The sequence below is a fragment of the Bos grunniens genome, chromosome 29 (assembly GCF_055505025.1).
Source record: "Bos grunniens cultivar Pamir isolate PY7600 chromosome 29, Bosgru_T2T1.0, whole genome shotgun sequence".
Lineage (NCBI taxonomy): Eukaryota > Metazoa > Chordata > Mammalia > Artiodactyla > Bovidae > Bos > Bos grunniens.
The window spans coordinates 9457112-9481653 of NC_141193.1; the positions used below are offsets into that span (position 1 = coordinate 9457112).

At 38.2% G+C, this 24542-nt stretch overlaps 1 protein-coding gene across 1 annotated transcript; it reads right to left on the minus strand.

The window, feature by feature from the left end:
- LOC147341982 (organic anion transporter 7) lies at positions 1–24411 on the minus strand. The gene is made up of 10 exons (XM_086384480.1): positions 23895–24411; positions 23106–23209; positions 13519–13673; positions 13248–13416; positions 11898–12021; positions 4050–4165; positions 3167–3381; positions 1682–1790; positions 799–1002; positions 1–191 (listed from the first exon to the last, which is right to left on the minus strand). Exons 1-10 carry the CDS (start codon positions 24294–24296, stop codon positions 131–133), a joined length of 1659 nt encoding a protein of 552 aa, XP_086240606.1. The 5' UTR covers positions 24297–24411; the 3' UTR covers positions 1–130.
- Between the last annotated feature and the right edge of the window lie 131 nt (positions 24412–24542).

Consider the following 24542-nt stretch of genomic DNA (forward strand, 5'->3'; position numbering starts at 1 on the left):
TGAGGTCCATTTTCCTATTGCATGTTTTTATTTATTTGTTTTCCAAATTTTACCAGTATTTGTGAATGACCCCAATTTTTCTTGTTTATCTTGCTCTTTGATTAGCAGATAGTGCCTGGAATGGAATTCCTTAAAATTGTGTCACTTTCATGAAAGTACCTTCTGGCTTTGCTTTTCTTGAGTCTTTTCTCCTAGAGCAAATACAATGAAAACAACAAAAGAACAAGATTAAAAAACATGGAAAAGGCACCTATGCCTTAAATTCTTTAGAGAAAATGGATTGTATTGGTCTGTGACTCCTTCTCCTAAGATATATTGTCATCTTAGAGAGAGGAGGGGCTCCTGCCCTCTCCTTGGTCTCCCTCGGGGACCTGCTTCAGTGACCATGGCAGGTCACAGACCTACATACACCAGTAATCTCAGAGAGCTTACTGCCCTCACTGGGCTGAGGGCTGCCAGGGCCTGAGGGGCGAGAATCTGATGTTTAAGTCTGTGCATGTTTGTAAAACACCTTCAGGGGTTGTTTATGTTACACTAGGGCACCTAATTTTGACTTCTTCATCACTAAACCTACTGGTGCCTACTGGTGCTGGTCTGGGTGGTCCAGGGAGCCTTGGGGAAGTCTGAGGTCACTGTGAGGAGGGATGAGGCTGTAGCTAAAGTGAAGGCACTGACCACCTAGAGAAATCTAGATGTAAGCCTTCCCCTGGGGACAATGACCTTGTATGGTGCCTTGGCCTCCTTAACACAGACCTGTATCACATAGCAACTGTAAGGGACAAGCAGGGGTTTACTCACTCCTTTTCCACTTCCTGGATGGAGTCAGGCAGAGGCTTATTCCTGGTTTCAGGTAGAAGTGGGACAACAAGGCCACCAAGGATGGAGCAGACTCCATAGATGATCCAGGGCAGGTGGGGGGAATACACTGTTAAGATCATCAAGAGGGGAGCCAGGGCTGCCCCAATATTAGAAGCAATTCCCAAGAATCCTGAAGCTGTTACCCTTGGAGTGAAAACAACAATACAAAAATAATCTGGTATAAATTCATACATGTAATATGAGATGTATTATTTTGCTTTGATTATGGGAGACCACATGGGGTTCCTAGGTGGAGTCAGAGGTAAAGAACCTGCCAGTGTAAGGGACTCAGGTTCAATCCCTGAGTTGGGAAGATCCCCTGGAGAAGGACATGGCAACCCATCAGTATTCTTCCTTGGAGAATCCTGTAGACAGAGCAGCCCAGTGGACTACAGTCCATAGGGTCACAAAGAGTCAGGCATGACTGAAGCAACTTAGCATGCCTGCAGGCATGGGAGACATCAGAGCAGTATTTAGACACATGAAGACTAATGATGTATTTTTACATTTAAAATATACTCTTATTTGCTCACAAATTTTTTCAAGTGCACGTGTTTTTTAAAAAGTCTTTGTCATTTAAAAATACTCTTACCCACAGCACCGTAATGGTTCAGCAGGTTATGGGAGATGATACATTAAAGGGCTTAACATGCCTAACAAAATTGAGATTTTGATTAAAATTTTGGCTCTAATTTTTATTATTAATACTACTATAATCAATGCTTTTGATAATGATTTAGATTAGTTTTCTTCCTTCTGTAAGTCTTAATTAGCTGGGAAAGGTCTGTTTTGACTCTGCTAGAGCTTCCATGAGCTTGTGTACCTGAGAACGGTGGGGGTTAGTTCATTTCCATGGGCAAAAGAACACATGAGAGTCACAGAAGAAACCGCTATTCCCAAAGCTGACACAGCCATACGCAGGGTCTGCATTTCTGGAGAAGAAGATCAGTGAGACTCAGGAAATCTGAGCTGAAGAAATCAACATCCCCCAAATTATAAGTGAAAAAGACACAGTTGGAAACATTTGCATGTGTTACTCAACATCCCCCAAATTATAAGTGAAAAAGACACAGTTGGAAACATTTGCATGTGTTAAATACATGGTAGAGAAAATGCATGTAATGGAAAATGTGCAGAGACTAATAGCTGAGAAATGTGACTTATCTGTATATTACAGCTTAATGAGAATTTTAAAACCTGAGTATTTGAATCAATTGTATCTGCATATCAGAGATCTTAGAAGTTTCCTAAAGATAGAGGAGGTGACAAAATCAAAATCCCAGAAAAGGTTTGCTTTCATTTATTCTGTCCAGTGTCTCCTCTGTCTTTCATGTATAACATAGGACTATCATATGAGCAATTACTGACAGATGTTAAGACTCATCAATATCCTTTAAAACTTGTGTGTTTACACAATATTGACATAGGGCTAGTAATGCAGTAAAGAATCATAAAAGAATGGGGCTCATGTTAATGGATAAGCTAGAAAATTGCCTGATCTAGAATAATATTTTAAGATTCAAGAATAAGGATCTGTTTTAGGGAAAAAATAGACTTTGGAAACCTCTGGAAAGATGTTTCAGACAGTCAGTTTTCTATCCCATTTAAAAAAAAAAATCATGAAAGTGTTACAACTTTGGAGTGGGCTCTGTTGAAAGGCAGCACATTTGCATTGAAGCTGATATTCAAGATGGGATCCTGTATAAATGCCACTGCACTGGGAGTTACCTGAACCATGGTGACCATCTGGCTTCCCCTATTCATTGCATACGGTCATTTAATTTAGTAACATGGATTTTAAGAGAGGCTCTTAACAGCTTAATGCATTTTCCCCTATTCTACACATCTACTATGCTTGAAGGGAAGGGATTAAAAATACCTTGGAGTCAAGATGACAACCTGGAACCAGGTTGAAGTTATGGTGACCTAATTCCGGACACATGAGTGGATACATAGAGTCAGGTAGTAAAGTGTCACTGACACTGTTGTAACAGGAAAGAGACCAGACAGAGGAAGTGGCAGTATTGTGTCCTCATATGAGATACAATTTGATTGGCCAAAGGGTAAGTGATCAATTGCTGTCCCAGGTACCAATTACCAAATACATATCAGATATGATGAAGACAACTAGTTGTCTGAACTGTCTGAACTATTTTGCAGCCACTTAATGGCAGAATCTATCCTAAATCCTCAGACTGGTTTTGGAGAATCCTTAGAACCTAGCCTTCACTTCCTACTGGCTTCAGATTCTGTCTTCAAATACCCGGGGTAAGACATTTTCTTATTTCAACCTGTGCTCTTTTCTCACCTTGAGGCACAAATGTGATGGCCAGAATGGAGATTCCAAGAAGAAACAGGAAGAGTGTCTGGCTTACTTGACGGCCCAGGTGATTCAGCGCCCAAAAAGCAACACAATTGGCTGGGAGGTTGACTGCACCAAAAAGAACTTGGAACAGGAAAACATTGCTCCCCATATACTGGAGGTGGAGAATCAGACCAAAAAATGACATGAAGTTTGCAAATCTGTGGTGAACAAAGATGAACAACATTTACCATAAGGTTTGTCTTACAAATGATGATCCAAACTATTAACCAAGCAGCCAGCAGTTGGTTTTAAAGTATAAAAACATGATAGGTTTTAGGAAATATTTCCTTACACAGTGATGATTTTAAAACTATAAGATAGTTATATATTTGGAGCTCCTAATCATTGTTATGTTTTGGAGGAGGATTTGGAGTATTTTTGTGGAAGACACATGATGGAACCTTCCAGGGCTTTAGAGTTTTTCTGTATCTTTATCTGGGTGATGGTTGCATATTTACATATGGAAATATTCATCAGGCTATATATTCTTCTTCATTTTATGGTTTGTAATTTTACCTTAATTAAAATGAAAACAAACAAGTGAAGAGAGTTAAAGCCAACATTGTATCATGAGAATGTCTGAAGTTCTTAGCCTCTGTTTCCAGTGATGAACTTGGTAGGGTGATACGCTAAACAGAACTCTATGTTGTATACCTAGCTCTGGGTCAGTCTTTTCATAACCCTTTGACTATTCAACACAGTAGTTATCATTATGGCTTTCTCTCTGTTTTATCTCAGATCTGTTCCCACCATGTTGCTCTTTTGATAAGGAATAGATTCATGTCGCCACTATTTTAACATCTCTCATGCACTGTGTGAAGCCCACCTTACAAAGGACAGGAGACAGATCCTTTTACGCAGGTTGGGTGTGCGGAACAAGTCAAACACAGAAGATTTGATCTGTGCTGCCTCCAGCTCCTCCTGCATGGCAGATCTCAGGACCTTTAACAACAACAAACTGTTCAGTTGTCATACAGTGGTCGGCATTGTGAGGCCCCCAACAGAGGACAAGATAGACGACTTCCTTTTCTGTCTACTGCAAAATGTAGTCATTGAAAATGTAACGATGGGTGTAAAAGTGATATGAATAGAGAATTACTGAGTTAAAAGGGACTGAAGGAAATTATGTAGCACCAAAAATATTTAAACACAGGATTTGAGAGGGCTGCAGGGCATTGGAAAGGGATTATATGTCAGATATGCAGATAAGAAAGGGAATCAAATCAGGCTTACTTGGATAATGGTCCAAAGCTCCATTTGTGCCAGATGGGCATGAAAGACCTGGAAACTAAGCTTGGCTATCAGCTGGCTGTCCCTTGCAGAAAAACTGTTTATCTCAGGGAAAAGAACATTTCCTGAGATTCTTTGTTTTGGTTCTTTGTTCAGTCACTTTTTGGGGAGTTCCTGGCACGTTGTGCCTCCATGAATGAGATGCCTAGAGTTAAATCTGAGGATGAAATCAGGAGAGATCTTGGAGTAGAATGATTTATATTCAGAACTGGTTATAATATGGAGTTACTTAATAGTCCTGCAATATGCTAGGTATATACCTTGAGAAATGTGATTAAATATTTATAAAACTCAATTCACATCAACAGCTCAATGAACATGAATTTGCGAAACTCCAGGAGATAGTGGAGGACAGAGAAGCCTGGAGTGCCACAGTCCATGGAGTTACAAAGAATTGGACGTGACTTAGTGACCAAACAACTACAACAACAAAAAGAACAAGTAGAGGAATCAGAGTAGGAGAAGAGTAGGTGGAGAAAAATAATAGCATTTCTCTCACAAGGATTTCCAGGGCCATACATGAGGCTATAAATGTGTATATGGAATTGTATCCAATTTATCTCAGATACCTATTTATTAGTTATTCAAACAATATAGACTTAATTCTTATCCCACCTCTACAAATGAAAAAATACCATAAAGTCCATTGGAATAATTTCATGAGGAATTCAGAGAAGTGAAAGCCCACCTTAACTGAGTACCTACAAATGCAATAAGATCCTTTCAGTTATAACCTGAGTAGTGAAAATATTGGACTTAGGCTTTTAGAAGAAAGGAGTCAGGATTGCGTCTTGGATGATAATGTAAGTTTAGTTCAGTTCAGTTACTCAGTCGTGTCTGACTCTTTGCAACCCCATGGACTGCAGCAGGTCAGGCTTCCCTGTCCATTACCAACTCCTGAAGCTTGCTCAAACTCATGTCCATTAAGTTGATGATGCCATCCAACCATCTCATCCTCTGTCAGCCTTTTCTCCTCCTGCTTTTAATCTTTCCCAGGATCAGGGTCTTTTCCAATGGGTCAGTTCTTTGCATCAGGCGGCCAAAATATTGGAGTTTCAGTTTCAGCACCAGTCCTTCCAATGAATATTCAGGACTGATTTCCTTTAGGATGGACTGGTTGGATCTCCTTGCAGTCCAAGGGACTCTCAAGAGTCTTATCCAACACCCGGTTCAAAAGCATCAATTCTTTGGCACTCAGCTCCCTTTATAGTCCAACTTTCACATCCATACATGACTGCTGGAAAAACTGTAACTTTGACTGGATGGACCTTTGTTGGCAAAGTGATGTCTCTGCTTTTTAATATGCTGTCTAGCTTGGTCATAGCTTTTCTTCCAAGGAGCAAGTGTCTTTTAATTTCATGGCTATAGTCACCATCTGCAGTGATTTTGGAGCCCAAGAAAATAGTCTGTCACTGCTTCCATTTTTTCCACTTATTTGCCATGAAATGATGGGACCAAATGCCATGATCTTAGTTTTCTGAATGTTGAGCTTTAAGCCAAATTTTTCACTCTCCTCTTTCACTTCCATCAAGAGGTTCTTTAGTTCTTCACTTTGTGCCATAAGGGTGGTGTCATCTGCATATCTGAGTCATTGATATTTCTCCCGGCCATCTTGATCCCAGCTTGTGCTTCATCCAGACCGGCATTTCACATGATGTACTCTGCATATAAGTTAAATAAGCAGGGTGACAATATACAGCCTTGATGTACTCCCTTCCCAATTTGGAACCAGTCCGTTGTTCCATGTCTGGTTCTAACTGTTGCTCCTTTACCTGCATACAGATTTCTCAAAGGGCAGGTAAGGTGGTTTGGTATTCCCATCTCTTTCAGGATTTTCAACAGTTTGTTGTGGTCCACACAGTCAAAGGTTTTGGCAGTCAATAAAGCAGAAATAGATCTTTTCCTGGAACTCTCTTGGTTTTTCAATGATCCAGCAGATGTTGGCAATTCAATCTCCGGCCTCTTCTAAATATTCATACCACTCATAACACTATCCTGGGTTAAAATGCATGAAACAGCCCCTGTTTGAACCCTTGCCCAGTTGTGTCCTGGAATCAGTGTGAAAATTCATAAAAGCCCTTTGTTAAATTTTTAGATAGTTTGTTAAGCAGTTACCATCCTGTTGGTGGCTTGAAACTGACTATGGTGGTAACATTCACATCACAGAAATTGATCAGCACCACAAATCTGAGACCTATGGCTTTTTTTTCTTCCTGTAACTAAAGTGTTAAACATTTTCCAGCACACCCTGGCTTGACCCCCACTGTAAGTTCTCTGCTATCTGTAAGAGAATCGCTTTACATTTCCTGTTTTTCAGTCACTCAGTTGTATCCTACTCTTTGTGACTCCGTGGACTGCAGCACTCAAGGTTCCCCTGTCCTTCACCATTTCCCAGAGCTTGTTCAAACTCATGTCCATTGAGTCAGTGATGCCGTCCAACCATTTCATCCTCTGTCGTCCCCTTCTCCTCCTGCCTTCAATCTTTCCCAGCATCAGAGTCTTTTCTAACAAGTCTGCTTTTTGCATCATATGGCTGAAGTAGTGGAGTTTCAGCTTCAGCATCAGTCCTTCCAATGCGTATTCAGGATTAATTTCCTTTAGGATTGACTGGTTTGATCTCCTTGCAGTCCAAGGGACTCTCAAGAGTCTTTTCCAACACCACAGTTCAAAAACATCAACTGGGTAATGGTGTATGATCTTTTTAATTGTTGAATTTGGTTTTCTAACATCTTGTTGATGATTTTTCAGCTATACTCTTCAGGAATGTTGGCCTATATTTTTTTCTTTTCTTTTCTTATGGTATCTTTGTATCATTTTGGTGTCAGGATCATATTGGCCTGACAAAATGAATTTAGAAGGTTTTTCCATTTCTAAAGTTTAAGAAAAGCATAGACTTTAAATGAATGGATGAAAAAAGACATTCCATGAAAATGATAACCAAAATAGAGCAGGGATAGTCACCTTGTATAGATAAAATAGACTTTAATCAAAAACTGTCACAAGAGACCAAGAAGGTAATTTATAATGGCAAAAGGGTCAATCTAACACAAATATATGACATATAACCTACAAAGACTGAACTGAGAAGAACTAGAAAGCCTCAATAGATGCATAACTAATAAACAGCATGAGGCAGTAATTAAAAATTCCAGAAATAAAAGCTTAATATTATATAGCATTACAGATGAATTCTACCAAACATTTAAAGAATTAATATGAATCTTCTCAAACTCTTCCAAAAAATAGAAGATAGAAATCCTTCTAAATTAATTTTGTCAGGCCACTATGATCCTAACAGCAAAGTAAGATAAAGAAACCATAAGGAAAGAAAAGAAAAAAAAAAATACAGGCCAACATTCCTGAAGAATATGGTCAAAAAAATAAGCAACAAGATGTTAGCAAACCAAATTTAACAGCATATTAAAAAGATCATACACTATTACCCAGTGGGCTTTATTCCTGGGATGCAAGGATGGTTCAGTACAAGCAAATAAATGTGATACACCAAAGTAGCAGAATGAAGGCTAAAGATCATACGATTCTCACAATAAATGCTGAAAACGCATTTGACAAAATTCAACACACTTCCATGGCAAAAATTCTCAACAAATTAAATACTGAAGGAACTTCCATTAAAGGCCATGTATGAAAAGCCCACAGCTAACATCATACTCTATAATGAAAAGCTGAAAAAATTTCCTCTAAGATCTGGAACTAGACAAGGATTGCACTTCAGTTCAACATAGAATTGGAAGTTCTGGCCAGAACAATTAGATAAGAAAAAAATAAGGCATCCAAATCAGAAAGAAAGAAGTAAAATGATCTTTTTTTTAGACAACATGATCTTATTTGTAGAAAAACCTAAACACATATCCAAAAAGTTGTTAAAAGTGAACTCAGTTAATTTGCAGGATAAAAGTTTAACATATAAAATCAGTTGTATTTCTATACACCAGCCACAAGCTATCTAAAAATAACATTAGGAAGACAGTCCTATTTGCAATATCATCAAAAACAATAAAGCATTTAGGGATAAACTTGACCAAGGAGGTGAAAGACTGGCATATTGAAAACATTGAAGAAAGAAATTAAGGCAGATACAAGAAACTTAAAAGACATCCATGCTCATGGATTAAACAAATTAGTATTGTTAAGATGTCCATACAACACAAAGCAATATGCAGATTCAATAAATCCCTGTCAAAATCCCATTGACATTCTCTACAGAAATAGAAAAAAAAACACCCTAAAATTCATATGGAAATACAGAAGACCCCCCTGACAGTCAAAGCATTTTTGAACAGAAACAAAGCTGGAAGCATCACATATTCTTGTTTCAAAATATATAACAAAGCCACAGGTATCAAGAGCATGATACTGGCATAAAGACATATAGACCAGTAGAACAGAATAGAGAGCCCAGCAATAGACTCATGCATATACAGACAATTGATTTCTGACAGTTGTGCCAAGAATTCACAATGGGGACAAGATTGTCTTTAATAAATGGTGTTTATTAAAATTGGATATCTACATGCAAAAAATGAAATTGGAAATTTACCTTACACTATGCACCTGTGGGTGATTCATGTCAATGTACGGCAAAAGCCACAACAATATTGTAAAGAAATTATCCTCCAATTAAAATAAAGTAAGTTAAGAAAATAAAAAATCAACTTAAATAGATTAAAGAATAAAAACCTAAAGTATAAAATTGCTAAAGAAAATATAGGAGAGAAGCTTGTTGATATTGGTCTTGGCAATGATTTTTTGGTTCTGACACCACAAGCACAGATAATAAGCAAAAATAGACAAATGGTACTATATCAAACTGAAAAGTCTTTACACAGCTAGGAAATAATTGACAAATTAAAAAGCAACTGCAGACTGGAAGCAAATATTTGCAAGCCATGTGTCTTATAGAGGGTTAATATCCAGAATATATAGGAAACTCCTACAACTCAGTAGTGAAAAACCCAAATAATTCAATTAAAGTTCTGTCTAGTCAAAGCTATGGTTTTTCCAGTAGTCATGTATGGATGTGAGAGTTGCATTATAAAGAAGGCTGAACAATGAATAACTAATGCTTTAGAAGATGCTGGATATATGGTAAAACCAATACAATATTGTAAAGTTAAAAAATAAAATAAAAAAGATGCTGGAGATGACTCTTGATGAGTTCCTTGGACAGTAAGGAGATCAAACTAGCCAAACCTAAAGGAAATCAACCCTAAATTTTCATTGGAAGGACTGATGCTGAAGCTCCAATACGTTGGCCACCTGATGTGAAGAGCCGACTCATTGGAAAAGACCCTGATGCTGGAAAAGATTGAAAGCAGGAGGACAAGGGTACGGCAGAGGATGAGATGGTTGGATGGCATCACCAACTCAATGGGCATGAGTTTGAGCAAACTCCAGGAGATAGTGAAGGACAGGGGAGCCTGGCCTGCTGCAGTCAATGGGCTCGAAAAGAGCTGGACATGACTTCGCAACTGAGTGACAACAAAAAATGGGCATACAAACTGAACAGACCTTTCTGCAAAGACCACATACAAATGGCCAACAGGTACATTAAAAAGTGCTTGACATCACTAATTGTTAAGGAAAGGCAAATCAAAATTACGAGTTACCACTGCACACCAGTTAGAATGGTTATTATAAAAAAAGTAATAAGTATTGGTGAAGATGTGGAGAACAGGGTACCCTTGTACACTGTTGCTGGGAATGTGAAATGCTGTGGCCACTATGGAAACAGTAGGGAGGTTCCTCAAAAAATTGAGACCAAAACTAGCATGTTATCCTGTAATCCTTCTTCTGGATATACATTCAGAGGAATTGAAATCAGGATCTTGAAGAGATATCTGCCCTCATATGTTCATTGGATCATTATTCCCAATAGTTAAGATATGGAAACAAATGTCCATTCATGGATGAATAGAAAAGGAAAGTGCCATCTATATATATGCAAAATGGTATATTATTCAGCAATAAAAGTAAAGAAATTTTGCCATTTGCCACAGTGTGATTAACCTAGAGGATATTATGCTACAAAAAATAAGCCATGTGCAAAAGAACAAATACTACCAGATACCACTTATACAAGGAATCTAAAATAGTCAAACTCAAAGAAGCAGAGAGTTTCTGAATAGTGCTTGCCAGGTGCTGGGGGATGTGAGAAATGGGACAATATTTATCATAGAGTACAAAGTTTAAGTTGAGCAAGATAAATCAATCCTAAAGGAATCTATAGCATTATGTCTAGGGTTATAATACTGTACTGTGCACTCAAAATTTGCTGTGGTGGGAGGTCTTACATTGTGTTATCACAAAAAATAATAAATAAAGAAGGATGGAGAAAGTTTTAGGAGATAATGGATATGTTTATTGTATAAACTGTGGTGATGATATTCAGATGTATACTAACTTGCAAATCCATCAAGTTGTACATTAAATAGGTACAGTTCTTTGTATGTTAAAACCTCAATAAAGTGATTTCAAAAAACTGATCAGATGTGCCAGTGAGTGAACTTGCAGAAATGTTTTATTGTTCTTGTTTGACTGTCTAGCCCCTAACCTTCTCTTTTTCCTATTAACAAGGGCAGATGATTTCTCCTTGTCTCTATTAGCATTCTTTCCATTCTCTTATCATTGCAAACAAAAAAAAGTTAATAATGGCCTTCCCTTATAACTCAGTTGATAAAGAATCCACCTGCTGCAGGAGACCCTGGTTCAATTCCTGGGTTGGGAAGATCCCGCTGGAAAAGGGATAGACTACCAACTCCAGTATTCTTGGGCTTCCCCGGTTGCTCAGCTGGTAAAGAATCTGCCTGCAATGTGGAAGACCTGGCTTCAGTCCCTGGGTTGGGAAGATCCCCTGGAGAAAGGCAAGACTATCCACTCCAGAACTCTGGCCTGAAGAATTCCAGGGACTGTACAGTCCGTGGGGTCGCAAAGAGTTGGACACGACTGTTTTTCACTTTCACGTGCTCTTTTCTGCATGGTCACTAAGCTGCCCTTCTTCTTGACTTACCATCTTGACAAAAAAAGCCATTGGAATGTTAATTGGAAAGAAATGGATTAGGTTGTGTTTTTTTGTTTGTTTGTTTTTTACTTTCTCTAACACAAAGGGTGATCAATACACAGTCTTTACAATCATACATACTAAGTGCTTTCTGCCTCTGTTGAGTGAAATATCTGTGTTCAGTCCCTTCAGCAGCATCATGCTCTCTCTTAATATTCACTCAAACAATGTGGGCAGCTATTGAAGACGAGGACAATGAGCTAAGTAGACCCCAACCACACCTGTGTTCCCACCCTTTATTCACTTGGACACCGACTAGGGTGTATGTCAGGTCACGTCATCCCAATCCCCTCTCCTGTTCACCTCCATGGTTAGGGCGTCTCCAGCATTCTTCTTTCCATTCCTGTGTGCAGCTTTCTTAAGTTCCTTTAAGCCCTCCTCAGGTCTGTTGGTGATAATCAGCCACCGAGCAGACTCTGCCAGCCACCTGATCAAAGAAGAGAACAGAGGTACAACCAACTCTCATTTCCTCATTTTTTCACATACCTTTTTTTTCCTGAAATACCTCTCCCCTTCCATCTAATGCCTACCTCTTGTTTTGTTACACCAGAAAATATAATGTATATTCTCTCATACCATAACTAGGGGCTTCCCTGATAGTTCAGTTGATAAAGAACCCACCTGCAATGCAGGACAGCCCGGTTTGATTCCTGGGTTGAGAAGACCCTCTGGATAGACTACCCATTCCAGGATTCTTGGGCTTCCCTTGAGGTTCAGCTGGTAAAGAATCCACCTGCAATTTGGGAGACCTGTGTTCGATCCCTGGGTTGGGAAGATCCCCTGGAGAAGGGAAAGACTATCCACTCCAGTATTCTGGCCTGGAGAATTCCATGGACTGTATAGTCCATGGAGTCGCCAAGAGTCAGACATGACTGAGCGACTTTCACTTTCACCATAACTAGGAAACGCTGAAGATGACCTCTGCATGCAGAAACGTTTACTGCCAGAGTATAGACTTGGAGTCATAGTGTTCCCTTCCTATGATTCAGAGGGACAGTATCAGTTTTAGCAAATAAAATATTGTGTTTAGTTAAATTTGAATTTAGATTACTAGTGAATACGAGTAAACCTTGAGTACCACTATGTCCCATGCCATATTTTGTGCATACACTAAAAAGTATTTGCTGTTTATTTGAAATTTTAATTTAATGAGACACTGTATTTTTATCAGGTTAGTAAATAAAAATACAGAAAAGTATTGAAAGTGTTAGATTTTAGTTGTGCCCAACTCTTTGCGACCTTTGGACTGTAGCCCTCCAGGCTCCTTTGTCCATGAAATTCTCCAGGCAAAAATATTGGAGTGGGTAGCCATTCCCTTCTCCAGGGGATATTCCTGTTCTAGGGATCAAACCCGGGTCTCTTGCATTGCAGGCAGATTATTCACCATCTGAGCCACCAGGTAATCACTCAGGCTCCATTCAGTATTGGGGGTTACTATATAAAAATTTCGTGTTTTATCTAAAATTCACATTTACCTGAATGTCCTTGATATTATCTTGTAACACTAACTGTTCTACTTCTTTAATTGTACACAGGGCACAGATTAGTTAAGCATGTGTTCAAATATTGACTAAGACCAATCAGAATTCTTGCATCCTAACTCCATGTGCCTTGCATCTAGGGTCTTCTCAGATAAAGAAAGAAATTTTATACCTTGAGGAAAGAAATAAGACAAATAATGGTACAGAAAACACCAGCTGAAGGGTGTGCCAGTCTCGAATGGCAAAAGCGAGTCCTCCCAGGATGATCTGGCCCAAGCAAGCGGCACAGATCGACAGGGTCATTCCCATGACTTGGAATCGGGGCACTGTCCATTCTACAACTGAAAGAAAACACAAGCAGGATCTTGACTTCAGACAAAGTTAGAATTCAAAAGTCAAATTGAAGGCTTGGAAAATGTCAAAGACCCAAAGTTTTGACTTACTAAGAACAGTACAATTTGTCAGGATGCTCATGGTAGAAAACCCAGCCAAGAAGCGTAGCGAGCAGTAAATGAGGTAGGTGGGAGCAAAGGCTGCACTGGTGTCAGTAATGGCAAGCTGGAGCAAACAGCATCTGAAAATTAACCTCCTCCCAAACCTGAGAAATGGAAACAGGTTAGATACAGTAGTAGTAACAACAGTATAGTAGAAATGAAAAAAAAAAAAAAAAAAAGAATACACACTTTGAAACTTAGGGGATGTTTTCTAATTTTCTTCTTATTATTTTCTTTTTTAAAATTTTCTGTTTTTCTTCCTCCTACCTTGTTTTTTTTTAAATTAAATGTATTTATTTTAATTGGAGGCTAATTACTTTACAATATTGTGGTGGTTTTTGCCATACATTGACATGAATCAGCCATGGATGTACATGTGTCTCACCATCCTGACCCCCCCTCCCACCTCCCTCCCCACCCCATCTCTCTGGGTTGCCCCAGAGCACCAGCTTTGAGTGCCCTGCTTCATGCATCAAACACACTGGTCATCTATTTTACATATGGTAATATACATGTTTCAATGCTATTCTCTCAAATTATCCCACCTTTGTCTTCTCCCACAGAGTCCAAAAGTCTGTTCTTTATATCTGTGTCTCTTTTGCAGTCTTGTATATAGGGTCGTCATTACCATCTTTTTAAATTCCATATATATGTGTTAATATACTGTATTGGTGTTTCTCTTTCTGGCTTACTTCACTCTGAATAATAGGCTCCAGTTTCATCCACCTCAATAGAACTGACTCAAATGTGTTCTTTTTTATAGCTGAGCAATATTCCATTGAGTATATGTACCATAACTTCCTTATCCATTCGTCTGCCGATGGACATCTAGGTTGCTTCCATGTCCTAGCTTTGTAAACAGTGCTGCAATGAAATTTTGTTGAGATATAATTGAAATACAGCACTGGACAAGTTTAAGGTATACAGGATAATGATTTGCCTCATGTCATGAAATGATTATCACAATAAATTTAGTGAACATTCATCATCCCCTATAGATGCAAATTTAAAGAAAGGGAAAATTTTTTTTTCTGTGTGATGAGAACTCAGGATTTATTGTCTTAACAGCTTTCATATATAACATGCAGCCATGTTAATTATATTCATCATGTTATACATTGCATCCCTAGTACTTATAACTGAAAGTTTCTACCTTTTGACTGCTTTCATCCAATTTCCCCTCTTCTCATGTCTGCCTCTGGTAATAAAGCTTTCTGTGAGTTTGTTTGCTTTTGGAGCCTAACTGACCTACAATACTAGGTCAGTTCCTATTACACAACATAGTGATTCAGTATTTCTATACATATCAAAATGATCACCATGGTAAGACAAGCTTGTCTCCATACAAAGATATTACATAGTTAATGACTGTACTCCCCACACTGTACATTTCATATCCTTGGCTCATTTATTGCACACCTGGAAGTTTAAACCTCTTAGTCTCCCTCATCATTTCCCCCCCCACATCCCTGTCCCTCTAGAACCACCTGATTGTTCTCTTTATCCATAACTGTTTCTGTTTTGTTCATCGTTTTCTTTTTATATTCTACATATTAGTGAAGTTGGCATTTGTCTTTGTCTGAATTGTTTCTTCATCCATGTTGTCACAAATGGAAAGATATCATTCTTTTTCATGGCTGAGCAATATTCCATTTTAGGGCTTCCCAGGTGGCACAGTGGTAAAGAATCTGCCTGCCAATGCAGGAGCTGCAAGAGATGTGGGTTTGATTCCTGGGTTGGGAAGATCTCCTGGAGCAGGAAATGGTAACCCATTCCAGTATTATTACCTGGAAAATTCCATGGACAGAGGCCTGGAGAGCTACAGTCCAAGGGTTTGCAAAGAGTCAGACATGTTTTCTCAATACTGGTTCCTGAGGAGGGCCATCTATTTCCATTGTATATTCTTTAATTGCCCATAGACATGTGATGAGTTTGTTTCTGGGCTTTCTATTGGGTCCTATTGATCTGTGTGTCTGGTTTTGAGCTCGTATAAAACTTTGATTACTGTACCTTTGTAGTGTAGTTTGTTTTATTTATTTATTTATTATTATTATTATTTTTTACTTTACAATATTGTATTGGTTTTGTCATGCATCAACATTGTCCACCATGGGTGTACACGTGTAGTGTAGTTTGAAATCAGAAAGCATGACACTCCAGCTTTGCTCTTCTTTCTCAGGATTGCTTTGGCTGTTGGGGGGTCTTTCATGCTTCCATATAAGTTTTAGAATTATTTATTCTAGTTCTGTGAGAAATAACTTTGGTAATTTGATAGGGAGTGCATTGATTTTGGGCATCACCTTGGGCAGTATGTTCATTTTAGCAATTTTTATTCTCTAATCCTTGAGGACAGTTTATCTTTCCTCTTTTGTGGTTGTTTTCCATTTCTTTCATCAATGACTAATAGTTTTCCAAGTACAGATATTGTACCCCTTCATTTGGACTTATTCTTAGGATTTTTATTCTTTTTGATGCAACTGTAAATGGGATTGTTTTCTTAATTTTTCTTTCTGATTGTTAGTATACAGAAATATAACAGATTTCTGTAAATTAATTTTATATCCTGCTGCTGCTGCTAAGTCGCTTCAGTTATTTCCGACTCTGTGCGACCCCATAGATGGCAGCCCACCAGGCTCCCCCGTCCCTGGGATTCTCCAAGCAAGAACATTGGAGTGGGTTTGCCATTTCCTTCTCCAATGCATGAAAGTGAAAAGTGAAAGTGAAGTCACTCAGTCGTGTCCAACTCTTCGCGACCCCATGGACTGCAGCTTACCAGGCTCCTCCGTCCATGGGATTTTCCAGGCAAGAGTACTGGAGAGGGATGCCATTGCCTTCTCCTTATATCCTGCAACTTTGCCAAATTCATTGATGGGTTCTAGTAGCTTTTTGGTAGCATCTTTAGGATTTTCTGTTTATGGTGTCATATTATTTAAAAACAGTGACAGTTTTACTTCTTCCTTTACAATTTGGATTCCTTTTCTTTTTTTTTTTTTTTTTAATTTGATTGTTGTGGCTAGGACTTCCAGTACTATGTAAATAAAAGTGAATAAAAGAGGTGAGGGAGGGTGTCCTTGTCTTGATCCTGATATTACTGGAAATGCTATCAATTTTCCACCATTGAGTATGATGTTAGTTAACTGTGGGCTTGTCACATATGGCCTTTAGTGTGTTGAGACATGTAACTTCTTTGTTGAGAGCTTTTATCATAAATAAATGTTGGATTTTTTCAAGGTTTTTCTGCATCTATCAAGATGATAATATGATTTTTATTCTTCAGTTTGTTAATGTGTTTTATTACACTGATTGATTTGCAGATACTGAACCACTGTTGCATCCCTACCCTGGGATAAATTCCATTTGACCATGGTGTATGATCCTTTTAATGTATTATTGATTTTTTTGCTCTGATATTTATTATTTTTTTCCTTCTGCTAACTCTGGGTTTTGTTTGTTCTTCTTTTTAGTTCTTGAGGTGTAAGGTTTGGTTATTATTTGAGATTTTTCTTGTTTTCTGAGGTAGACTTGTATAAATTTCCTCTTGGTACTGCTTTTGCTGATTTCCATAGATTTTGGATTGCTGTGTTTTCAGTTTCACTTGTCTCTAGGTATTTTTTTTTAATTTCTTCTTTGATTTACTCAGTGAACCATTAGTTATTTAGTGGCCTTTGTTTAACCTCCATATCCTTGTGTTTTTGGCAGTTTTTTTTTCTTATAGTGGATTTCCAGTCTCATAGTATTGTGGTCACAAAAGATGCCTGATAGGATTTCAGTTTTTTAAAATTTACTATTACTGGTTTTGTGACCTCTCATATGACTTATCCTGGATAATGTTACATGTGTACTTGAAAAGAATGTGTATTCTGTTTTTTGATGAGCTAATCTATATATACATATGTATATATATATACATATGTGTATATATATTAAGACCATCTGGTTTAATGTGCCATTTAATGCTGCTACTGATTTTCTGTCTGGATGATCTCTCCATTGGTATAATCAAGGTGCCGAAGTCCCCTATTACTATTGTGTCATGTCAATTTCTCCCTTTATGTCTGTTAATATTTGCTTTACGTATTTAGGTGCTCCTAATTTGGTGTTTTTTAAAGAACTTAATTTTTTAGGAGTTTTAGGTTGACTGCAACAATGAAAGGAAAATACAGAGATTTCTCAATATACCCTGCCCCTACTCATGCAGTGTCCCTACCTGTTTGCACCAATAGACACATTTGATGCAACTTATGAACCTACAATGATATGTCATTATTTTCCAAGGTTCATTAGGAATACATTAAGATGCACTCTTGCTATTGTACATTCTATGGGTTTTGACAAATGTAATGACATGTGCCCACTGTTACAGTGTCATAAAGAGTAGTTTCACTGCCCTAAAATACCTCTGTGTTCTGCCTATTCTTTTATTTTCCTCCTGTGTGTGCTGTGTGCTTGGTTGCTCAGTCGTGTCTGACTGTAGCCTGCCAGGCTCCTCTGTTCATGGGGATTCTCCAGGCAAGAATAATGGAGTGGGTTGCCATGCCTTCCTCCAGTGGCTCTTCCCAACCCAGGGATCGAGCTCAGGTCTCCCACATTGCAGGCGCACTCTTTACCATTTGAGCCACCAGGGAAGCCCTATTTTCCTCCTATCTACCACTTATCATTTTGCTGTTTCCATAGTTTTATCTTTTCCAGAATGTTATGTAGTTGGAATCATACAGTATATAGACTTTCCAGATTAGGTTCTTTCACTTTGCAGTATATATCTAAAGTTCTTCCATATCTTTTCATGGCTTGATAGTTCATTTCCTTTTAGCACTGAATAAGATCCTATGGCTTGATGTACCACAATTTGCTAAAATAAATGCATTTATCCATGCTTTCATCTTCTAAGTTTTGGCTTAGGAGATATGAATAAGGCTGCTATGAACATCCCAGGGTAGGTTTTGTGTGGACATAACTTTTCAGCTCCTTGGTAATTACCAAGGAGTATGATTCCTAGATTATTTGGCAAGAATGTGCTCAATTTTGTAAGAAACTGTCAACATGTTTTCAAAAGTGGCTATATTATTTTACATTCCCATCAGCAATGAATAAGAGAGAGTGCCTGCTGCTCTACATCTTTGCATTTGATGTGTATCTATCTATCTATCTATCTGTATAATAGGTATGTAGTAGTATATCATTGTTTTAGTTTGTATTTCCCTAAAGATATATGCTGTGGAGCATCTTTTCATATGTTTATTTGCCATCTGTACAACTTCTGTGGAGATGTCATTCAAATTTTCTGACTATATTTTTTTAATTTAAATTCATTTATTTTAATTGGAGGCTAATTACTTTACAATATTGTATTGGTTTTCCATACATCAACATGAATCCACCACGGGTGTACACATGTTCCCCATCCTGAATCCGCCTCCCTCCTCCTTCCCCGTACCATCCCTCTGGGTCATCCTAGTGCACCAGCCCCAAGCATCCTGTATCCTGCATCGAACCCGGACTGGCGATTCATTTCTTATATGATATTATACATGTTTCAATGCCATTCTCCCAAATCATCCCACCCTTTCCCTCTCCCACAGAGTCCAGAAGACTGTTCTATATATCTGTGTCTCTTTTGCTGTCTCGCATACAGGGTTATCATTACCGTCTTTCTAAATTCCATATATATGTGTTAGTATACTGTATTGGTGTTTTTCTTTCTGGCTTACTTCACTCTGTATAATAGGCTACAGTTTCACCCACCTCATTAGAACTGATTCAAATGTATTCTTTTTCATGGCTGAGTAATACTCCATTGTGTATATGTACCACCACTTTCTTATCCATTCATCTGCTGATGGACATCTAGGTTGCTTCCAGGTCCTGGCTATTATAAACAGTGCTGCAATGAACATTGGGGTACACGTGTCTCTTTCAATTCTGGCTTCCTTGGTGTGTATGCCCAGCAGTGGGATTGCTGAGTCATAAGGCAGTTCTATTTCCAGTTTTTTAAGGAATCTCCACACTGTTCTCCATAGTGGCTGTACTAGTTTGCATTCCCACCAACAGTGTAAGAGGGTTCCCTTTTCTCCACACCCTCTCCAGCATTTATTGCTTGTAGACTTTTGGATTGCAGCCATTCTGACTGGTGTGAAATGGTACCTCATTGTGATTTTGATTTGCATTTCTCTGATAGTGAGTGATGTTGAGCATCTTTTCATGTGTTTGTTAGCTATCTGTATGTCTTCTTTGGAGAAATGTCTATTTAGTTCTTTGGCCTCTTTTTTGATTGGGTCATTTATTTGTCTGGAATTGAACTGCAGGAGTTGCTTGTATATTTTTGAGATTAGTTGTTCGTCAGTTGCTTCATTTGCTATTATTTTCTCCCATTCTGAAGGCTGTCTTTTCACCTTGCTTATAGTTTCTTTTGTTGTGCAGAAGCTTTTAATTTTAATTAGGTCCCATTTGTTTATTTTTGCTTTTATTTCCAATATTCTGGGAGGTGGGTCATATTTTAATTAGAACGTTCATTTTTCTTTTTTTAAGAGTTCTTTGTTTACATATGGCTATGGCTGATCATGTTGATATACGGCAGAAATCAACACACTGTTGTAAAGCAACTATCCTCCAATTAAAAACAGATAAATAAATTTCAAAGAGTTCTTTGTGTATTTTGGTTAACTATTCTTTTTCAGGTGTCTTTTGCAAGTATATTTTCCCAGTTTGTGGTTTGTCTTCTCATTCTTTTCGTTATACTTCTTTTTGTGCTGTGTGTGCTAAGTCACTCAGTCATGTCTGACTCTTTGCGATCCCATGGACTGTAGCCCTCCAGATTCCTCTGTCCACGGGGATTCTGTAGGCAAGAATACTGGAGTAGGTTGCCATGCCCTTCTCTAAGGGATCTTCCCAACCCAGGGATTGAACCCAGGTCTCCCACACTGCAGGTGGTTCTTTACCATCTGAGCCACTAGGGAAGCCTCATATTTCTTTTTAGTTGTAGTATAATACATAAAATATGATTGGCTATTTTAACCACTTTTGATTACATAGGTCACTCACTGGTATTACATTCATGATGTTAGGCAACCATCATCACTCTCTACTGCCAAAACTTTTCAAAATCCTCAGTAGAAACTTTGTACCCATTAAGTAATAACTCCTCATTCCTTTTTCTTCCCAGCTTCTGGTATCTCTAAGCTGCATTTTTCTTCATGAATTTTCCTAGTCTATATATTTTAGGTAAGTGGGATCATAAGCATTTGTTATATTTTGTCTGTCATTTTAGTTTACATGTTTTCATGGTCCTACAAGTTTTAGGATGATATACAGAACTTTATTTCTTTTTATGGCTGTACATATCACATTTTACCCATTTATCTGTTGATGGATATGTGTAGTTTTCACCTTTTGGCTATTGTGAATAATGTTGCAATGACAGTGTTTTATAAGCTATTTGAGTCCTTGTTTTCAACTCTTCTGATTTTATACTTAGCAATGAAATTGTTAGGTCATGTGGTTTCTCTAAATTTAATTTTTTGAAGACGCCAAAAGTATTTGTCATAGTGGTGGTACCAATTCACCTCCCCATCAACAATGTACAAGATTCCAGTTTTTCTACATCCTTGTGAAAGCATGCTATTTTCCATTTTTTTGGATTATAGCAATCCTAGTACATGTGAAGTGGCATTTTATTGTGTTTTGACTTATAGTTTTAAAATGACATCATGTTGAGCATCTTTTTATATGCTTATGCCCTATATATATAACTTTATAAAAGAAATGTATATTCAAGACTTTTGCTCATTTAAAAATTGAGTTCTTTGTCTTTTTGTTGTTGAGTTGTAAGATATATAGTCTTATCCAGTTTTTATATAGTCTGGATATTAAACCCTATTCCATTGGTCTATTCACCTATCTTTATTCTTTATATATGATTTACAAATATTTTCTCCCATTAGACACATTATCTTTTCACTTTATGGATAATACCCTTTGATGTGCTGAAGTTTTTCATTTTGATGAAAGCCCACCTATTTATATCTTCTTTTGTTACTCACACTTTTAATGTTATATCTAAGAATCCATTGCCAAAGTCAAGAAAATTTACCCCTGTTTTCTTCTAAGAGTTTTATGGTTTTAGCTCTTTTATTAAAGTTGCGAATCCATTTTGTGTTAATATTTGCTTGGTTTTAGGTTTACTTGTATCTTTTGCTGTATGTCTAATTGGCACTGCTCTGTTTGTTAAACAGGGCCTATTTTACCCATTAAATGGGCTTGAAACTTTTTCAAAAATCAGTCAGCATAGATATATTGTTTAATTTTTATTTCTGCAAGGTAAACAGTTCTGTGTAATTGAGCTGTTAGAAATGAACACTCCGACTCTGAACACTTTTATACACTATGTATAATCTAACAGTTCTGTATTACTGAATGGATCAATGGAATAGGGCTTCATATCCAGACTTCCCTTGTGGCTCAGCTGGTAATGAATCTGCCCGCCATGTGGGAGACCTGGGTTCAATCCCTGGGTTGGGAAGATCCCCTGGAGAAGGGAAAGTATTCTGGCCTGGAGAATTCTCCAGTATTCTGGCCTGGAGAATTCCATGGATTACACAGTCCATGGGGCCGCAAAGAGTCAGACATAACTGAGCGACTTTCACTTTCACTTTCATATGTGTTACAGAACTGTTAGAAATGAACACTGTGACTCTGAACACTTTTATAAGGTACCTTTTAAAATAAGGTATCTTACCTTTAAAAAAAAAAAAAGATCATACACTCAGAATTCATTATTTTCAGCTGAGATAATAGATGACATTATGCTAGTAGATGGTAAGGAGCACCTTAATTCCCCATACCCTTTAGAGAAGACAGACTTGGGTGGTTGGTGGAATTGGTTGGGTTGTCTAATTCAGAAGTGTACTGTCAGGCACAGGATACTTCCATTTCTAAGACCACAAGTTGTGATAGAAGTTGTCATTAGATTAATTCCCCTACAAGGTTGAAATTTTTATGTTTACTGTGGTGTTTTAGAAAAATAAAAATCAAGGCCACTGAAATATTTTTTTATACACCACCAAGATACATTGCTATGTATAACACAGGTTTCATAGGAATGTCTACCAGCATATTTGAGAAATAAGGACATGATAACCATACTCTAAAAATCCACAAGCATGCAGATAAGAGACGTTAGGAGGGACTGAACACAGGTTGAATCTCATGACGTGAAACATGTTCCTCTCTGTTCCCATAGGCACCTATTTTCTTAATCTTTATAAGCTATGATGTGGCACCTCTGCTCCAAACCTCATCCTAAAACTGCTCCCATGTCTGATGGAGATGTTGTTTCTGTATCCCATACGCAATGCTCACAGCTGATAAAGTAGCAATTACCACACTGATAGCAATTCTCCATTTGTTTGTGTTTCTAGATCCCTGGGGACTAAGAAAGCCCCAGGACAGTGTAATTTGCAATAAATGTTTCTTAATGGAAGAATACTTATGAGTTCTTGAAAATACCTGAGTAAAGAGAGCTGTGATTCAGAGACACTCACCTGTCTGATAAATGGCCATATACGATGCTTCCCACCAGCATTCCAGCCATGAATAAGAATTTGGCCATTGATTTTAGTGACTGAGATTCACATACCAGGTCCCACTGGAAGAGAAAGAAAGCAGCAAAGGAGAGCTCCACGATTTATAACCTCTCAGTGGAAACCTGATTGAAGCAGTTTAAACAATTCACATGGTTGTTTATTTTATCCCCTTTTCCCTCTCCAGCTTCCTTTTTTACATTAGCTGATTTTTACTATTCAAGTCTCAGCTTAAATATAACTTCTTTTAGGAAGCCTTCTCTAAAGCTGTTAGATTTAACAATGCCTTGTTTTGTTCCATATTAAGTGGTCCTCAATCTTGGCCATAGTGTGCAATATTTGAGGGCCTTAAAAAGTTTCCTGATGCCAGAATTTCATCACAGGTCTTCTTATATGGCTGCTTTAGGATACAGTGCTTGGAGGTTTCCATCAATATCTCTGATATTTCTAATTTACGAGCAAGGCTGAACATTAACGATCTTTTAAACACATCACATAAATTACTTTCTTAACCTTTGGTCTTTCTAACAATAAAAGCCATATAATAGCAAGGTCACATCTGTTTTTGAGTTCATTAAATTTATTAAATATATAGGTGTTTGGCATTCAATAAAGAAGTAATTAATATTTGCTGAAAGATTGAAGAATGAGCACCTAATAGTGACTAAAAAGGCTAGAAACTTATTTGTTACTCAGTTACCCTTAAAGACTCAGACCATATACTCACAAGACATAAATGAGGCCTCTTACCTCAGTCACGATAGTGGAGGTGAAGATGCTTTGGTCATATACCCAGCCGTCCACACAGGACTCTGTGTCCAGGTCAGTTATGTTGGGGAAGGTCCTGTTAAGGTTAAGGAGCTGCCACTGGGGGCGGCTGAAGCGACGACACTTCTCTGGCCTCAGGTTTGAGTCCAGTGGGATGGAGATTCTCAGGAGGGCATCAGGGCTGAGGGTCCCAGTGGCATTAGCAGAGTCAGTATTATTGTTGAGAATGTGGACCCAACATTGATGACCAGGGACAGCTGCAGTGAAGTTCTCCAATAGAATATGAGGGTAGGTGATGAGGCTGGAGATACAAAGCAAAAGCATCTGAAGGATCTGGAATCGCCCCAGGCCTCCAACTTGATCCAGGAGGTCCTGAAAGGCCATCGAGGCTGAGCAGTGATCCCCAAGAGGAAGCAAAATGACTATTTAGAGGAGTTCAAAGAGAGGAAAACTTTCACTATGTCACACACTAAGTGTGTATTGATCCTGATCTCAATGTTAGCTCAGTGGGTCCTGGGTCACCTCCACAGCAAGGGCATGGAAGCCAGTTCCCCAGCTTGTTTGGGGATCAGGTTGGTAACTGTTTTCTTTAACGTCACAGAGAAATACTTTGCTGAGATGCTTCCAGTA

Bases quoted from the DNA above. Each gene is read 5' to 3' on its own strand.
- LOC147341982 (XM_086384480.1), bottom strand. From the start codon at position 24,296: ATGGCCTTTCAGGACCTCCTGGATCAAGTTGGAGGCCTGGGGCGATTC. The intron at 23,210-23,894 runs GTAAGAGGCCTC...TTTCTCTTCCAG, and splicing joins CCTCCACTATCGTGACTGAG to TGGGACCTGGTATGTGAATC. The intron at 4,166-11,897 runs GTGAACAGGAGA...TTGTTGTTAAAG, and splicing joins GAGACGCCCTAACCATGGAG to GTCCTGAGATCTGCCATGCA.